Below are 20392 nucleotides of genomic sequence, written 5' to 3'. Positions count from 1 at the left end.
CACTCCAAGTGTACAGTATTCCACTCTATGTAATTCCACTGCACAAAACTCAATTGCACTCTATGCCACTCAACTAGACTCTACTCCCCTCTATTGCCATACCCTGTACAAATGTGTACTCAATTCTATTCCCGTACTCTCTGCTGTACAACACTCTACTTCACTCTACAACAGTTCCCAGCACTGTAGGATACAGTACACTACTCTACTGCATGAGACATCACTCCAATTTATAACAGTTTACTCAACTCTCTGCTATGCCACTTCAGTGTATACCATTCCAGTGTCCGCAAATCCACTATACCCTACAACACTCTATGCCACTCCACTGTATGCCATTCCCTCCATTCTATATAACTACACTCAAAAACATGTACTACATTTTATGGCACTGTATATCACTCCACTCCTCTCTATCCCCATACACGGCACTTCCACGTCTATACTCCACTCCATGCCCATACACTTCATGTTACAACACTATATTTCACTGTACAACACTTTTCTTTACTCTACCACACAGCACTGCAATCTACTGTACAAGACCACACTCCAATTTTTAACAGTTTACTCAACTGTATGCTACACTACTACACTTCACACCACTCTACTCCATGACATGCCAATGCACTTTAATATACTTTATTGCACATTACGTTGTGCCACTTCACTCAACTCTTCTCTATTGCACAATGCTTTTCCTCACTCTACGCTACTGAACAACAGTCCTCTCTATGCAGCTTCACTATTTGACACACTATTGTAATCGATGCAGCTCCAATCTACAGCAGTCTACTACACTGTATGCCACTCTTCGACACTTTACTCCAGTCCATACTGCAACACTCCACTCTACAATACTATACTATACCATATGCCACTTTACAACACACTACTCCACTCTATACAACTCTACTATTCTCTAGTCCACTATATGACACTGTACATTACTTTTTGTTTGCCACAGATGGCTACATTACTCCATTCTACTCTTTGGCAAAGTACTCCATTCTACTCCACTCTACACCACCATGCCATTCTACTTTAGATCACTGTATGCCAATCCACACTACCACACTCTAGAGTACTGCACTGTACACCACTCAACTCTACAAAGCTCTACTAGACTGTATGCCACTCTCCTCTAGTGTAGCTTACAACACTTTCCAATACTATTGACATGTACAACACAATACTCCAATTTACAACACTTTATTCAACTGTGTGCTACTTTACTCCACTATACTGCACACATATACATTCCATGTACTTAAGATATATCTTCCCTGTACTTATGCATCCTTATATTTATTACTTTACTTCTAATTCAGCACATCCAATGCACTACCCTCTTTCTCACCCTATACTGCTCTCAATATGTCGTCTACCTCAACTCTCTGACTCATCTCAAACTTCATTCTAAAATTCTTCCTAATGCACTACCCTATTTCTCACCCTATGTCTCTCTCAATATATCCTCTACCTCTACTCTCCCATTCATCCCAAACCCCATACCACCACTATGATCCCCCCAAAAAACCTTTCTAGTTTCTTGCCTCCTCTACCCCTCCTTGCATCTTCTCATATCTCTTTTACTGTTCAGATCTCCCAAGCAAGTTTTTCTAAACCCTTCCATCTGACCTTTCCCCCTCCAGCTCCCCTTTACTCATTCCAAACCCCCTCCTACTGTTATGAACTCCCAAAAAAAAACTTTCTAAACCCTTCCTTCTTCTATCCGTCAACTATTCCTTTTACAACTCAAATAACAGACCAACATGTCCACCGCTCAAATCAAATTCATTTCATATTTCCCTACACTAATTCAGCACTTATCCTTTTTGGGTTCCAGAGTAGCCTGCTGCTCACCGAAAAGTGCTACAACACCTCTTTGGGGAGCATGTACTATATACATCCAAACCCTTCCTCTTCCATCTCTCCTCTATTCTTTTCAATCCAAATAACAAATTAACATGTCCACCGCTCAAATTAAGTTCATATTTCCTTCGACTAATTCACCACTATTCCTTTTCTGGGTCCGGAGTAGGGTGCTACTTGCCAAAAAGCACTTCAACACCTCATCAGGGGTAGCAAGCGCTATATAAATGCAAACCTTCTACTCTTCTGTCCCTCCACTATCCTTCTCAATCCAAATAACAGACTAACATATCCACCGCTCAAATTAATTTCATATTTTACAATACTAATTCACCACTAATCCTTTTTGTGTTCCGGAGTAGCATGCTACTCGCAGAAAAAGCCTGCTGACGCCTCGTCAGATGTAGTAAGCACCATATAAATGCAATTACAATACAATAGAATACAATACAATAGTCTCTGCCATGCCAATCCACTCTGATACTTTACTCTACCGTACTCCAGTGTACTCCACTATGGTCCACTCTACTACACTTTATCACACTCTACACTGTGCCATGCTCTGCTCTATGACGCTCCACTGTCAACACTCTACTCAATTGTATGTAACTCCCCTCTACAACACCCTACTGCCCTCTATGCCTCTCTATGATACTCTTATCCTCTCTATGGCCATTCACTCTGCTCCACTGTACTACACTATATTACACTCAATGGCATGTCATACCACTCTATGACACAGCACTCCACTCTACAATACTCTCCTCCACTTTAATCTACGACACTCCAGTCAATGATACTCCACTCTACAACAGTCTACTTAACCCTATTCCTCTCCTTTGCACTCCATTCTAAAGCACTCTACTCTGCTTTACGACACCCTAGTCCACTGTACAACATGCTGCTCCACTCTATGATTCTTAACTCCACCACATGAGACACCATGCTACTGCACTATATAACACTTTACTACAATGTACGCAACACCACTGCACTCCATTTTACTCCACTCCATTCCACTCTACAATACACCACTTAGACTTTACAGCCGTCTCCACCATTGTACTGTACGACACTCCACATAGCAACACTCCAGTCAATGACACTAAACTCTACAATTTAAAAGACATTTTTATTCAAATATGTTTTTAAAAACATTACAATTCAATGAAGAAAACAAAGGTCAAAGCTTAGTTATATTTAGAATTTTTAGAATGTTTTCCTCTATACAAATTTAAACTGCACGAACTTAAAAATCCTAAAGTTGTAGTTATAAGTTTCATTTACAATTTATCCACCACCTTCAAAGTATTATAAGTAGCACACCTCCAGCTTGTTTAATTTATATGGGAAAAAGACATTTATATGTGTGTTTATGTATGTATATGTATAAGTGATGCTATAGTTAGGTATAAATCAAATAATTCATTATATATATATATATATACATGTGCTTATTTATGTGTGTGTGTGTGTATTTGTTTGTGTATTAACTGAAAAAACTATGTTTAAAATGACATTATAGTTAGGTATGATAATAATATCTTATTTTCCATTCAAAACAAAAAATGGCGTTTCAGTCAGGTGGATATCTCACTGGCAACATTAATGTTTTAAATTTAAAACTAAATACTGAAATTCACCTGGTATAGTTATCACTAGTAGCTATAACTCATACCCTAAGGTAACTATACCTCGTGCCCCGGCCATGCTCAATATTGTCATTAATGATGTGATTTAAAAAGTTGCATTGATATAATCAATTATGTTATAGAACATGTCATGAGCGATGGAATATGTGGAGTAATTAGTTGTGTATGGTGAGGGTTTAAGTTATCTTAGTGCACAGATTACAGTTACTAGAGTAATTGATAACTGATGAATTTCAGTGGTTTCTTTTTGTTTAAAACATTACGTTGTCAGTGAACTTCACCTCACTATAATGTCAGCAAAGATGCAGTGAAGATCCACAAGCAATGTTCTTAACACTAAATATTTTACTAATAGAAGTACAAATCTAAAAGACTAGCCTACTGGGCTAATTTTTTTCGAAAGCCACCTTGGCGACAGGAAAGGATCAGTTTGCCATTCTCTGATTTTCGAGTCTAGACAGTGCACATGCAAATATTTTTCATATGTTGTCAAGGAGACCAATCGGTTGACAATTTGCTAGATTACTTCTGCCATTTTTCTAGAAAAGAGGAACAATTTCATCTTCTAACCATGATGCAGGCTCTGGTGCTCCACTCAGGATTGCATTGCTTAAGAAATCATTGTAACCAATTCTTCAATGTAAGGGGCTCAAGACGATCGGTCTCGATTGTGTGAATCAAACAGCTGGAGCCGCCTCTGGAGATAAATATATAATAATGAAACGTGAGAGTACCATACAATCCCTGTGATATAAAAATTATGATCTTATATAGCTACAGTTCTTCCTTGAGGCAAAAATGTGGTAGAAGACTCACTGGTCCCTTTTTCTATTTGTTACAAGTAATTCCAGATATCCCGCATATTCCCACCCATCTCTTGATGTACTCAATATGGGCCAGATGTACGACCTTCTTATCATGTTAATTTGAGCACTTTTATGCCTCATTTGTACATTTGCTCTTTTATCCAAAATGACACACTCATGATTTGTACGGTTGTTTCTCTTATGGTTTGTTAAACCGAAATAAAGAATTTGTTGTTATTGTTGACCGTTTTTGCATGTGCAAACGGATTTGCGAACCTGTTTGTGCATGCAAAAACAGCATGGGCCATGTACAAAGCCTATTTAGCGAGTCGCAATTTATTTGCGACTCGCTAAATAGGTTTTGCGACTCGCTATCAGGAAGGGGCGTTACCTTTCTAATAGTGTGCGCAAGCCTATGTATGAATGTTTTGTGTCCGCAATTGTGGACACAAAACACTCACAAAATACCACCCTCTTCAAGGAGCCCTTCCCCTTTGCAAATGAGTGGGAAAATATCTTTTAAGTGCAGGCAGTGGTTACTGCCCTTAAAAAATTAAACGAAAGTGTTTCATTTTTTTCTTTTTTAAATGCATCCTGTTTTCCCTTAAGGAAAATGGGCTGCAGTTAAAGAAAAAACTGCTTTATTCAAGAGCAATCCCACACATGGTGGTCTGCTGAGCCCAGCAGGCCACCATACCTGAGAGGGCCTGCCATTCCCAATGGGTCGCAAATTTAAGAGGCTCATTTATTTTCATGAGCCTCTCAATTTGCGACCCCATTGTGAATCGCTAACAGTGTGTTACACACTGTTGTACATCCAAAATAGCGCCTCACAAATTGCGAGTCATAAAAAACTTGCGATTTGCGAGGCACTATTTGGGGCGTCGTACATCTGGCCCTATACTTTTAAATCTGTGCTTTGCAGTTTTAATTTCATCTCAAGTAGTACCTATAGTTGCTGCAAGTAAGGTGGTGCTTGCAAGCCTTTACTTACTGTTGAACCAATGGTGTCTTACACAATGATGTCATTCCTATGCCGGAGCTGGGTTTGATATCAGCAGGGCTTTGTGCTTCACAAGAGCTTCAGTCAAGTCAGTGTGTGTTTGTGGAACTCTACACTGATAATTTCTGCTGAGAATAATAGTATATATGCAGTTTTTGATCAGCAAAATAATGGGACCAGATTCAACATTCTCTGACTTGAGTCTCCATGGCCGCTCGCTACCAGGAGACAACTATGTGCAAAACTAAAGTGTAGAGTTTTTAGGGTACTTAATTGCTCAGGGAGAGAAAAAAAGAATTGTGGTCACTTTCCGGACCATGCTCAACTTCCATGGGCCTGGGAGGAACTCACTGCATTTCACTTAGCGGCATTTGATGAAGTTACTAAAACTGTGAGATTCTTTGGGGTTCCACAAGTGGACAGAAAATGCATGTTGTACAGAGATTTACTGCCGGCAGCATGTCACTCACTGAACGAACAACACTACGTGGAACGTGAACGCATTTTATTTTATTTTATCTAGCCTCTTCCTGGTATTTTCTCCTGGCTCTGTCCTGTTCCCTCCCTCCCATCCAATCAACCCCATTGTAGAGATACGAACGGTGCGTGTTTCAGAGAGCGCGACAGGAGAAAGATGAAGTCATGGGCTCGTATATAACGCGACTACGGCGATTGGCGCGCCACTGCAACTTCGAAGCATTCTCGACGGATGATGCAATACGGCTGCGTGTGATTGACGGCTGTCAGTCAGAGTCCCTTCGCAGGAAATTACTGAAGAAGAGCCACACCTTAGATGAAATAGAAGAACTCACGAGACTACACGATCAGACAGAGGAACAGGCCAAGACAATGGAGGCAGGACGTATGGAACGCAAGGAACTAGTCTGTCAAGTACGCACCGAACGCCCCCGCCGGAGATCGAGAGAGCGAGAACGGCACGCCCGACCGCCGTCGAGACACCGCCGCCCTGGACATCGACGGCCAGACTCGGGGAGGAGGAGCAGGCGCCAGGATCATGGGAAGAAGACGCCAGTGCGAAGGTGCTACAGATGTGGGTACGACTTCCCACACATCGGAGCATGCCCCGCCCTGGGGCAGCAGTGCCACAAGTGTGGCCGAAACAATAATTTTGAGACCATGTGCGGGGAGTATCGCCGTGAGAAAGACAAAGATACAACAAGGTTGCCAAGAGGCGAGACGCGCCGACATCATGCACGAGCAGTACATGACCGTCGGAAGTCATCATCCAAATCCTCCCAGTCTAGCAGGGAGTCACGATCCTCAAGGTGGTCGAGAAGATCACCGTCTAGAGACTCTGAGTCACCATCAAGCGAACAAGAATATTCCGTGGAATATGCAAACATGATTGCCGATCCAGACCAACTAAAAAAATACCCCCGACTGGACATCAGTGTAGGCACGCATCCCACAAAGTTTGTGATGGACAGTGGGGCATCCCTCAACTACATCCCCGTGACAGAGTATAAGAAGATGAACCCTCGGCCTCGGCTCAACCCAGCACATGTCCGCGTCTACACCTGGATGTCCAGGAAACCGCTCCCATGTCTTGGGAAGTTCTCGACGACACTGAGGCACCAAACAACATCTATCCCAGCCGTGATACATGTCATCGAGGGGCCGGAAGCAGACTGTCTCCTCAGCCTGCCAACAGCTGAACGGTTAAAACTGGTAGAGATACTCTACCGTGTCAGCAGTGACAACGACACCATCCACAAATTCCCGAAGCTGTTCTCCGGGCTCGGCAAAATGAACAGAGGCCAGATTCGCCTCCACATAAATGATCAGGTCCGCCCAGTTGCCCAGCATCCACGGAAAGTACCTTTCCACCTCCAGCAAGCAGTGGAAGACGAGCTACAAGATCTGCTGAAGGCCGACATCATCGAATGGACAGAAGGCGCCACGCCGTGGGTATCTCCGGTAGTGGTCGTACCGAAGAAAGGAACACCAGGGAAAGTCCGCCTCTGTGTGGACATGCGGGTGCCCAACACCGCCATCGAGAGGGAGCGTCATCCAGGACCCCACTTAAGTGACATGATAGCTGCCCTAAATGGGGCGCGGGTGTTTTCTAAACTGGACCTCAACAAAGGCTACCACCAGTTGGAACTCCACGAAAGCTCCCGATATATCACAACGTTTGCAACGCACCTAGGGCTGTTCAGATATAAGAGACTGAATTTTGGCATCTCATCAGCCGCAGAGATATTTCAAGAGGCTATCAGGCAAACGATCCATCACATCCCTAACACGCTGAACTACAGCGATGACATTTTAGTCTACGGGGCGAACATCCAGGACCACGACACGGCTCTGGACAGGGTCTGCATTGCCCTCCTAGAAGCAAACCTCACACTCAACAGAGAGAAGTGTGAGTTTCACCAGTCGCAACTGAAATTCTTTGGCCACATCTTCTCTGGAGCCGGGATGAAGCCAGACCCTGACAAGGTGAGCACTCTGAACAACACCAGGAGTCCACAAGACGTCAGTGACGTACGGTCCTTCCTGGGCATGGCGAGCTACTGCTCAAGATACATTAAAGACTACGCCACACTCAGCCACCCCCTTCGAACACTGACCAAACAGGGGCAAGTGTTTGAGTGGACGTCAGAGTGCGAGCGAGCATTTCAGGAAATAAAACGGGCCGTGGGCACAGTGGAGAGCCTGGCATACTTCAGCCCAGACCGCAAGACCGAAATAACCGTGGACGCAAGCCCCGTCGGACTAGGTGCCATTCTGGCCCAATATGATAAAGACACGGACCAACGCCACATAGTGGCCCACGCCAGCCGGAGCCTTTCAGACACAGAGAAGGCCTACTCTCAACCTGAAAAGGAAAGCCTCGCGGTGGTGTGGGCGTGCGAACACTTCCACGTGTTTATCTACGGCAAACACTTCACCATGGTGACAGACCACCAAGCACTCATCACCATCTATGGAAAACCACGGTCCAAAATGCCACCCCGTATTGAACGGTGGGGACTCCGTCTGCAGGAATATACGTTCACCATTGTGCACAAACCGGGGAAGGCAGCCAACCCAGCCGACTATATGTCGCGTCACCCTGAGGACTCCCAGCGTCCCACACCTTCCATTGCAGACGAATACATCCACTTTGTAGTGGATCAGGCGCGGCCACCAGCGGTCCCCCTAGAAGCCATCCAGGATGCCACCCTGCAAGATACAATGCTGCAACAGGTGATTCGCAGAGTTCGAACAAACCGGTGGCGGCACGAAGACTCGGAGGATGAAAGCGGTGACCCAACAATGCGTCAGGAGTGGCAAGCGTTCCGGAACGTGTGTGAGGAACTATCTGTCACAACGGACGGCCTGCTGTTAAGGGATCACCGAATTGTCATCCCCCAGCAACTGAGGCAAGGAGTCGTCAACTTGGCACACGAAAGCCATCGAGGAGTGGTCGCAACGAAAAGGGCCCTTCGTGAACGCGTCTGGTTCCCCTTCCTGGACAAAATGGTAGAGCACACTCTGAAAGACTGTCTGCAGTGCCAAGTGGTAAGGCAAGGAGACCCGCCAGCCCCACTCCAGATGACGCCCCTACCGCCAGGAGTGTGGCAAGAACTAGCAATGGATTTCTATGGCCCCATGCCGTCGGGCAAGTATGTGTTGGTAATAATAGATGAATACTCGAGATTCCCCATCGCCCGGTTTGTGACATCCACCAACGCGGCTGCCACACTCACTATCCTGGATGAAGTCTTTGCAGCCTGGGGAATACCCACAGAGGTGAAAACGGACAATGGTCCTCCTTTCAACGGCCGGGAATTCAGTGACTTCATGACACTAATGAATGTTCGACACCGACGGATAACACCACTATGGCCGCAGGCCAACGGCACAGCTGAGAGGTTCATGGCCACCCTCAAAAAGACATTCCAGCAAGCCGCTCTTGACAAGAAAGACCCACAGGCGGCACTCAACGATGTACTCCGAGCGTACCGGACGACGCCGCACGCCACCACAGGCAAATGTCCAGCAACACTCATGCTGGGGCGCCCGGTCAGGACACGGATACCCACCTGGGAGGGAGCACTACGACCAATATCCCCCAGCTGCGTCCATCGGGAAGTGGAAGCCACCGACAAAGCTCGCAAAGAAAGCATGAAGACGTATGCGGATGGCAGAAGACGAGCTCGCTCTCTCTCGTTCCACGAAGGAGATTGCGTGGTAGTCAAGCAGGAGCAATGCAAGAAGACGGATAGCAAATTCAGAGCGGAACCTCTGACAGTCATTCGACAGAAAGGCACCATGCTGACAGCGGAGTCGGACAACAGGCGCGTCACCCGAAATGTGTCTCACTTTCAGAAGTGCAGTCCAGCTCTGCAAGAGGCGCTCGAGTCGCGAATGACACCACCAAGAGTTCGACAGTCGGAAGCGCGAGGCGAAGACGGCAGCCACCCGGGCCAGGAACCCGGTGCCAGCGCCACTGTAGCGCTTGAAGGACGATCACTTAGACCACGACAGACAATCTGCCAGCCCAAGCGGCTAATTGAAGAAATGTAACTCTTTAGTGACTCACTTCGTTTGCTAACAAAGGGGGAGATGTAGAGATATGAGGTGGTCTAGTGGTTGCGAGGGTGGAGCGTAGTGGGAGGAGGAAGAGGAGGACTGCCCGGCAGGAAGGGGCAGAGCGGGGCAGAGTGAGGGCAGTGAGAGTAGGGCCACGCTTATGGAAGGTTATGAATAAAGAGCTTGAAAATGAATCTATCGTGTCTGTCGTCATTTGATACAGCGAAGACACGACACCCATCTGATCACTTTTCTTAATAATCGCCCCTTTTCTTTATTTATTACTTTCTGATTTTCTCTGTGTGTATTTACCTTTCTGCCTGTGTTTTTTGTGACTTTTTGTACTTTGTTTTTCTTTTCTTTTCCTGACCTTTCCTCTCTGTCCTCTTTGTCCTCCTGTTTCCCTTTCTATCCCAGCCTGACTCCCTCCCAATCTAGACCCAAATGTAAGAAGCAGGTAGCACCCCCCGGGCAACACCAATGGCGAGGGTGCAAAGCTGCCCTATTTTTGGTGAGGCAGAGGTGGCTGTGCTCGTCTTTTGGGTGCAGTACCACCTTCCCCCCATGTTGGGAGCAGGCCCAAGAAGAATCGCGCCGCAAGGGAGACTCAGGTGCTTTGAGGCGGGTGCGGCACTGTATGCACAGCATCACCGGCCTCATGCGCACCCAACAGCAGATGACACACCACTGGGCGGACATCCTGACAGGGAACAGGACCTGCTAGGCATAAACAGAAAGTGATGCTACAGCAGCGCAAGGGGCTTATAAATCTGCCCCACAATGCTTAGATTAACTTTAAAACTGTTTCCACGTCGTATGTGTGCAGTACGGTGCAGCACACGTGCAAAGTTGGAAAAGAAGAGAGAAATAAAAGCATTTGTCCGTGATAGCACCTGGTTGAAGTGGGCACTATTTTTTTACGGAAAATCCGGTCTACTTTTTTAGTAAATAGGGTTTCGCACAAAAACCATGGGTGGTAGCAAGGGAATGCCCATGCATCCCCATGGAACGGCCACGTGGCGCTAAGTAATGCAAAGCTGCGCTACGTGCTGCTTTGCGCTACTTTCAAGGTATTTTCCAGTGCAAAACAAACTTTGTGCTGGAAAGTAAATTATTAAAAAACGATTTTGCATTGATTTGTGTCACTTTTATTAAAGCAAACATGGCACAAAATCTTAGAAAATATATCCCCCTCCCCCGGAGACGGCAGAGCATAAGAATGCCGCAGGGAAGAGGAAAGAGTTTCTAGTTAGAGAAACAACACTACATTACAACATTGGGCAGATCTGGAGGAAAATGCAAAATCTAATGGCATGTGATGTATGAAACGATGGGGCAGATATGTCGATTTAAAAAGAAACTCATTCACAGATGTGACTGGGATAGATAAATACTCATATATTGTCTGGGTATCAAGTAATGCAAATTGTCTGAACATGTTTGATCTATGTCACTGTGAAGTAGTGATAGACTTCTGTTCCTGGAGTATGAAAGCATGTTGGACCTAAAGGGATTTGTTGCATCTTCACAAACTGCAGCAAACACCTTGACTTGAAACATCCAGCCCTCCATGTAATGGCTCAAGTCAATGTCTTCCTCAGGTCAGCTGTGGTGCTATGGATCCAATCTGCAATGACGGAGATCAGGACCCACACTTTTACCACACTGTCCCCAATGAGATCCACAAGTCACTCGCCATCGGCCAGTGATGCGTGTTGGTAGATGGTGGTGCAATAGATCTAATAGCTCATGTCTATGTCTTCCTTATGTCAGCTATAGCGCCATGGATTAAATCTTCAATGACAGACATTGGTACCCATCCTTTTATCGCACTGTCCTCAATGAGAGCCACAAGCCACACACCATGGACCAGTGATGCTTGTAAGTGGAGTGGGGTTCTATATGTCTAATAGCTGATGTCTATGTCTTCCTCAGGTCACCTATGGTGCCCTGCATCCAATCTTCAATGGCAGGCATCAGTACACATACTTTACAGCAGTGTCCCCAATGAGAACAACAAGCCACATGCCATCGGCCAGTGATGCGCTTTTGTGGTGTGTGGTGCAGTATGTCTAATAGCTGATGTCTATGTCTTGCTCAGGTCAGCTATGGCACCATGGGTCCAATCTTCAATGGCAGGCATCAGTACACATCCTTTACAGTAGGGTTCCCAATGAGATCAACAAGCCACATGCCATCAGCCAATGATGCGCTTTAGTGGTGTGTGGTGCAGTATGTCTAATAGCTAATGTCTATGTCTTCCTTAGGTCAGCTATAGCGCCATGGATTAAATATTCAATGACAGACATTGGTACCCATCCTTTTATCGCACTGTCCTCAATGAGAGCCACAAGCCACGCACCATGGACCAGTGATGCTTGTTAGTGGGGTGTGGTTCTATATGTAATAGCTCATGTCTATGTCTTCCTCAGGTCACCTATGGTGCCCTGCATCCAATCTTCAATGGCAGGCATCAGTACACATACTTTACAGCAGTGTCCCCAATGAGAACAACAAGCCACATGCCATCGGCCAGTGATGCGCTTTTGTGGTGTGTGGTGCAGTATGTCTAATAGCTCCTGTCTATGTCTTTCTCAGATCAGCTATGGTGCCATGGATCCAATCTTCAATGACAGACATCGGTTCCTATCCTTTTACCGCACTGTCCCCAATGAGATCTACGAGACGCGTGCCATCGCCCGGCTGCTCAAGCACTTTGGCTGGATCTGGGTTGGAATCCTGGCATCAGATGATGACAGCGGCAGGAGGGCTGGTGAGGAGCTGGAGAGAGAGATTACCAAGAGTGGGGGTTGTGTGGCCTTCTTACAAAGACTTCGCAAGCCCCCTCACGCCGGGTGGGGAGAGATGATGAAAATTGTTAAAACAATCGGTGGTTATTCTGTCAATGTGGTGATAGTTCACTGTTCGAGAGCTTACATGGATCCAGTCCTCATTTGGTACTTGAAAGAACTGCCTGTCAAAGTTTGGATCGCTTCTGCAATCTCATCACATTTGAAAGAATTTCGTTTTCACAGTGGAGGGAATGTTTTCAATGGCTCACTGGAATTTTCCATTCCTAAGGGACAGATTCCTGGACTGACAGATTTCCTATACAGTGTGAAACCTTTACATTTCTCAGACAATTCCTTGTTTGTGGACTTGTGGGTGCTAACATTCATGTGCGCTCCTGCTTTGCCGGATGGGAGTTTTGCCTATGAATCCTTCTTCCCTCGTTGTAAAGGGAATGAGACGATGCTAAAGCTGCCCCTCTCTATATATGATGCTTACAATTTCTACAATACATATAGTGTTTACACTGCGGTCTATGCAGCTGCTCACGCCTTACACAACATGATCTCAGCCAAAGCCACCTCAGGACATGCCTCAGTTAGTGAAAGTCTGAGGAAGGACTTCCAACCATGGCAGGTAGGAGAGGCACTTTTTTTATTTCTAAATGTATATCAGCCAAATATAGTTAGACTCAAATAATGCACATTTGCTGTACTTCCCCAAGAGATAAACTGATTTACGTAATTGACATTTTGTATAGTGCTACCCGTCATGTTGAAGTCTCTTCTTGACGTCCTCGTGCCATCGACCCCTGCGACGGTTCTCCTGTCCAGCTTGCCCGCAGTCCGCTATTCTCCTATGAAGGTGGCATTCCCAGGAAACAACTCATGTATTTATCACAAATAGAACTTTGCACCAAAAATGCATGCCTCCTCGAGGCAGGCATACAGTTTGAGAAAAGGTTTCATTTCTCAAACTTTGTTCAGCTTTGCATGTGTGCTGCACTGTACAACACACACCAACACACAAACTTCAAAAAGTGTTCAACTTGGCAAAGCACAGTATTTTGTACAGGAAGAATCTCCTTCCAGTAAACACTATTCTTGACATTAGACACACACCAAGGTTTCTTAAATTAAAGTACCACATGGAGAGAGAGGAACAGCACCACGCCTTAGTACATTTGGTGCAGTTCTGTTCCCAATCTTCAACGCAATGAAATGCAGCAAATTTGCTTGCTGGAGTGGATGTGTGAAAACATAGTGAATCTACTCTTTCAAGTCCAGTCAGTTGGTAAATATACTCCTAGGACCTTCTACTCCTGAATATTTTATGGAATATTTAAATGTATTTTATTAAATGTTGGTAATTTAAGGGCCAATTTATGAAAATGTCATGCAGAGCAGCAAAGCAAGTAACCTTGCTGGGCTGCATGACAGGGAAAGGGCAAGAATGTCCCATATTTAAGACAATACGGCACATTCCTGCCTTTTACTCTGACCTGGTGCCATTTTGGCAGCCTAGCGCAAATGAAGGCACCCTTGTAACTTGGTGCATGATTGCCTGCATTGTATGCAGGAATATCTTTGCGCAGGAAAGAACACCTTCCTGCACAAAAACAATCCTGAGAGGCACATGCCTCCATCTTCCTTCATCTCTGTGTGCAAATGCAGCAAACATAGAAATAGTAAGTAATGAGGAGAAATAAAGATATTTCTCCTTGTCACATCTCTTCTGGGGAGGCGTATCTTTTTGGTGCATTCCCAGGTTTACCAGTTCTACTAAATCTGGCAATGTGTCAAAAACCATTGGCGTTGTGTGGGATAACCCATGCAATGCCTTAGGAACGCCTTCCCAGGGCAGAGTAAGGCAATGCAGCGATTTGCACTGTGTTACATTACTCCAGATTTATGGAGCCACTCAGGGCCATGGAAAGTGGCTTGTGTGGCTTCATAAATTTAACTTAAGGTTTGTGTCGCTCTTGCACCATGCTATGTGTTGCAAGAGCGATGCAAACCAGCTAGTAAATGGGCCTCTTAGTTTAGTCTTACGAACAGGAAAAGGGCATTGAGGCTCTCGACTACCAATATACTTTTACTTGCTTCAACAGTTTGCAGGAGGGTTGCTGGATGGGATGCGAAGTTGTGCTGTTTCAAGAAGGAGAGAGATGCTGACCTTAGCAGGTATACCAGGCCTTTGTTCGAGTCAATCTAGACTAAAATGCACAGTATTGTAAAATTGATATTTGATTCTGCCAGTGATGGATTTTCGAGGCTTTTTTATTGTCAGCTTGGTCCTGAAGGTTCAGGCTCTCTAAGAGCTTGATTTATACATTTCTGAAGTTGGTCAATCAACTTTTTAATTATACACAGAGGTGCAAAGTCTTTCCAAAGCATGGGTCCTTGCATGTTGACACCTGAGAGTACAATATTGAGATCTGCTTTGAAAGTGATTCCTAGGCTCCTTTCCTTCTATGGGGTCCCAGTTGGAGTGTCCATATCTCTTAATTGCAGGGCACATCTATAGGTGAGCTTGAGACCCTGCGGGTCACCAGGTTAGTGGGATGTGGCGTCCACTTTCCTTGCGGAGAACCATCTGCCCCAGTTCGAGAACCCTACCTTCTAGCTACGGTCGCATCAGCAGCTCCTCTATAAGCTCAGTGAAATATTGAGCATGCACCATGTTTCAAACCCTGCTCAGCATTTCTGTCTTTTCTAGATAAATATAATCCAAAAGTGGGGATTTGTGTAAAATATTTAAAAGCCCTGATGCACAAAAAGATTTTTCCTGCATCTTAGAGGCAATTGATGGATTTCCATACCTGCGACCATCATGCTTCCCATGAAGGTCAGATGAAGGGAAATCTAATGATTGTTGCCTCATCTTAATCCAGGGATTTAAGCACCAATAGAGCAAGTGGTAGGCCAAATGTTTCTAATAGAGGAACCAGCTGAAACTCCATTGGAATTCTCTACCCCTGTCATTGAGAAGCTCCGGGGATTTCTCTTCTTTCAGGAAGGAATTAAAAACATATCTTTTTCCTAGGTTAGAATAAGTCCTTCTGATCGCTCTGTGTGTTGTCAGTATAATTGTCTAAGCGCCAGGATACCCTTCGGATGACAGTCCGCGCTATACAAATACGTGATACATACATACATACATACATACAATGGAACTGTAGAGGTTTGCTCACCTCTAATCATGGTGGCAGAATAATTAGTTTGGCAGATGGTGAATTGCCAATTTATGGCACTCCACTTGCTTCCCCAAACTCTAAATGACCCCATAGTCACAGAAATACTTATCAACTTGTGAACTCACTTACTTGGCCTCTCCAGTACTATCTTCTAACCTCCCTTACGGTTTTGATCAATCAATCAGGGAATTGTAAGCACGCTAGCGCTGAGGGGGGGGGGGGTCCACAGATCTGTTTAGCCGAAGAGCCAGGTCTTGAGGATCTTCCTGAAGGTGTTCAGGGAGGGGGCGCGTCTGATGTCTGCTGGTAGCTCGTTCCAGGTCTTGGCTGCAATGTGAGAGAAGGCTCAACCACCTGCTCTGGCTTTGTGGATGTGCGGGGTTTTGGCCAGTGCGAGATTGGAAGATCGGAGGTTTCTTTTGGGTTCGTGGAAGTTGATTCTGTCATTGAGGTATTTGGGTCCGTTGTTGTGTAGGCATTTGTAGGTGTGAGTGAGGATTTTGAAAGTGACTCTTTTCTCCATGGGGAGCCACTGGAGACTTTGTAGGTGTTGACTAATGTGTTTGTGTCGGGGGATCAACAAACACTTAGTAAAGCTTGCTCACTTAATTGGTTCGGACAGAATGTTTTGGTAGTTTATGGCTTATGCACATTCTGCAGAGATGTAAATACATCAAGGTAACACATTTACTGGAGTTGTGAGAGGGTGCAATCTGTGTACACAGACTTAAATAATGTAAATATGGCTTGGAATAAAAATGAATAAAGGATGAGATTTATAAAGCACACGGCTACTCCGAGGATTGTCCCGGTACTAGAGTTCAGAAAGCTAAGGAAATGTAAATAGCTACTGAGTGAAGATGGGAATAGGTGAGTTTTTAAAGCTTTATGAAAGGCTGATTCATGTGGCATCTTGAGAAGCCCAAGTGGAAGCTTGGTCCAAGCAGCAACAGCTAGAACAGAGATGGACCAGCCCTCACTTCTTGACTGACTGAATCGAGAGACAGTGAGAAACATGGCCAAAGTGGAACGCAAGTCTCTCAAGGGGACCTAATGTTGGAATCGCGATGCAAGATATTTTGGGTCTTCATGATGAAAAGCATGATATGTGATCTTAAGAGTTTTGAAAATAATTCTCTTCTTTAGAGGAAGCCTGTGTCACTTTTGCAGATGTGGAGAAATATGATCTCTTCAGGAAATACCCAAGATGAGACAGGAGATGGCGCTGGGACAGGAGATGGCGCTAGTGTGAGCATCTCCTTTTCCCGGCCGCCACGCCGCCCGCTACACAAAGGTGCTCTGAACTGTTGGTCTCTGCGATCGGCTAGCAGACCTGACCCGACAGCAAAGGACTTTCACCTGGCAAATGTTCGCGGCAGCGTCGGCATTAGCTGCACCCGAGCTCCGGACGCCTAGAGCCTCGCCTCATGTTTGGAGCGGATCAGGAGGGGTAATATAACGCATCTGGGTCTCTGTGGTGCTGCGCTTTCACTGCAATTTGGGCTCTGTCACAGGCAAGGACAAGGGTCGAACTTAAAATATGGGGAAGCTGGGAGGCGCAATTTGCTTAAAACAAAACACAGTGGGAAATACTGGAGGCTCTCCATCTATTGCCAGACATTTTACTATCCTTAAAAATACACCCACCCCTGCTTCAACCGAACTAAGTAGTTCAACCGAGGTCTTCTTAGAACAAGGGGCCATACAGTCTCCCCTGCAAACTGTGCAAAGTGCTATGACTGAATTTGGTGGTGAGGCTGCTGCGAGCGAGACAGACCAGACATCAGAGCTCAATCTCTGTGGCCAAGATACCGTCACTGCTGTCGCTGCTACCGATGCCCCCGCTCCCTCTGCTGCCATCACTGTTATTACCACCACCACTGCCACTGCTATTACTGCCCCTGACTGTGAAGCTGGAAGAACGACTCTCCGGATGAATAAAGAGGCTGAGGAAAGTGGCCCCGAAAACCTGAACCATAGATCAATAGATCCACAGACCACAGTCCTAGTAAATTATTTTTTTTCTCTGTTTCAGACGGATCCCTAACCAGGACTGACAATGAGCTAATGAGTTCAATCAATCAATCAATTAATTTGTAAAGCACACTACTTACCCGTAAAGGTTTCAAGGCGCTGGGGGGGGGGGGGGGGTGCTGCTGCTACTTGTCGAAAAGCAAGGTCTTGAGTTGTCGCCTGAACGTCAGCAGGTCTTCGGTTTGTCGTAGGATGAGGGGGAGGGTGTTCCAGGTCTTGCGGCGCGGTGGGAGAAGGAAGTGGTTCTACGGATGCGCGGGACCGTGGCCAGGGCGTGGTCAGCAGAGCGGAGTTTCCTGTTGGGTACGTAGAAGGAGAGTCGAGATAGGCTGGGCCGGTTTTGTGGAGTGCCTTGTGTGCGTGGATCAGGAGCTTGAAGGAGATTCTTCTGTCGATGGGGCCAGTGCAGGTTCCTCAGGTGGGGGGTGATGTGGTCGCGGCACGGGACGTCGGGGAGTGTGAGGAGGTACAGTAATCAATTCATTTGTTCAAAAACATTGCAATACAAATCAATATAACAGGGAGAGCAGACAAATATGAGTGCTATTTACTAAAGTACAATCATAAGCTCACATGGGAAGAGGGTAATTAGGTTAGGGTGGGTGTGTGGAGGTGAAAAAGAGAAGATAAAGGAGGGGGATGGGGGAGTGGGAGTCAGAGAAATAGGGGAGTGGTAAATCAGTGGGAGGCCATGCTTGAGGTTACATGTCATAGTTAAAGGTAGGGGCAGAGAAGGGGGTAAGGGGAGGGGAAGTAGTAGCATGAGGGAGGGAAGATAAGAGGGAGAAAGGGGAGGAGAGCGATTTGGAGGGTCAAAAAAGGGGGGAGCCTGATGTGTCAAAGAGTGGGAGATGGTGTCTGAGGAAGGTATTATTGACCCCAATATTTGTTGAGGAGCAACAATTTGAGGTCTCTTTTGAAGTTAATGTAGGACAGGTAACAGTGTATGTCTTTAGGTAGGGAGTTCCAGGTGGAAGGAGCGTTTCCAGAGAAGGATCTAGCCTGTGTGCTTTTCTTTTTCAACAAAGGGGGGATAAGAATGAAAGCGTCGGTGCTCCTTGTTGGCCGGGTGCAGCCCGCTTTGTGGAGTTTGTCTGAGAGGTAACGTGGGGAGTTTTGGTGAAGGGCTTTGTGCGTGATACATGCAATCTTTTATGTGGATCGGCCTTCGATAGGAAGCCAATTGAGGGTTTTAAGTGTGGTAGAGATGTGGTGGAAACGTTTGTATTCAAAGATAAGTCTCGCAGCTAGGTTGAGCACAGATTTGAGAGGTGCAAGATGGACTTTTGGCATTCCAGCGAGGATAGCGTTACCATAGTCTATTCTAGACAGGACCAGCAATTGGACAACAGTTTTGAAGTCTTCAGCTGGGAGGAAGGGTTTAATTTTCTTGAGATGGCGGAGAGTGAAGAGTGCTCCTTTTGCTGTGGTTTTTATGTGGGAGGTAAGAGCAAGGTTATTATCAATGGTAATGCCTAGGGATTTAACTGAATTGGAAGTGGTGAGAGAGCAGTTGAGGGCACTAAGGTCGGGTACGCAGTCTTGTGTGGGGAGAGGTTTGTTTTTAGGGGAGAAGAGAATGATTTTGTTTTTTTTAAGTTTGAGATGATTGTGATGGAACCATAATTGGATCTTGGTCAGGGTGTCATTGAGGTGTAGGACATCAGATTGGGATCTAATCTTATAGTAAAGTTGAGTGTTGTCGGCATATAGGTGGTAATTGATTCCTGCTTGTTTGAGAATGAGGGTGAGTGTTTCCATGAAGAGGTTGAAGAGTGCAGGAGAGAGAATGGATCCCTGGTAGACACCTAGGGAGTTTGGAGTGGGGTTAGAAAGACAGTTCTCAATTTTGATTTGTTGGGTTCTGTGTTAAAGAAAGGAGGTGAACCAGTTGAGGACATGGCCATCGAGGCCAAAGCGGACTTTAAGAGTGTTCAGTAAGGCCGTATGGTTAACAGTATCGAAAGCAGCGGAAAGGTCGAAGAGAATGAGTAGGCAAGACACACTATTGTTAAGTGAGTGATGAATGTCATCCTCTTTATTGAGCATGGCAGATTCGTGCTGCATCCTTTTTTGAAGCCGGATTGCAGTGAGTCAAAGAGGTCAAATGTGTTGATGTGATTATTCAGTTGGAGCAGGGCGCATTTTTCAAGGGCTTTGGAGAGAAGCGGGAGGTTAGAGATAGGTCGGAGGTTATTTGGGTCATTGGGATCTGCGTTGGGATTTTTGGGGATGGGTGTGATTCGACCGAGTTGTAGGGAGGCGGGAACACACCCTGTGGTCAGGGATGAGTTTATAATGGTGGTCCAGAGTGGGGCAATGATATGTTTTAGGTCTTGGACAAGGTTATAGGGCATATGGTCTTTGGTGTGAGAGGATGGTTTAAGCTTAGTGATGATGTTATAGACTTCATGTTCCGTGACAGGTTAAAAATTATGCCAGGAGGCATTGTTTTTTGTTGCTAGGGGAGGAAAGGGTTGGATTCAGGCGGGAA

General features: G+C 45.7%; 1 protein-coding gene across 1 annotated transcript in view; it reads left to right on the top strand.

Moving 5' to 3' along the window:
* Positions 1-20392, top strand: part of LOC146788833 (vomeronasal type-2 receptor 26-like) — a 136571-nt gene that overhangs the window by 15063 nt on the left and 101116 nt on the right. The window contains exon 2 of the mRNA XM_085629941.1: positions 12477-13304. Within this exon, the coding sequence (XP_085486067.1) occupies positions 12492-13304 (813 nt within the window). The 5' untranslated portion in view covers positions 12477-12491. The remainder of the gene's footprint in view (positions 1-12476; positions 13305-20392) is intronic.

This window comes from Triturus cristatus, chromosome 10, assembly GCF_964204655.1.
Source record: "Triturus cristatus chromosome 10, aTriCri1.1, whole genome shotgun sequence".
NCBI classification, from domain to species: Eukaryota; Metazoa; Chordata; class Amphibia; order Caudata; family Salamandridae; genus Triturus; species Triturus cristatus.
The sequence above is the reverse complement of the archived record's forward strand: the minus strand, read 5'-3'. Positions and strand labels throughout refer to the sequence as shown.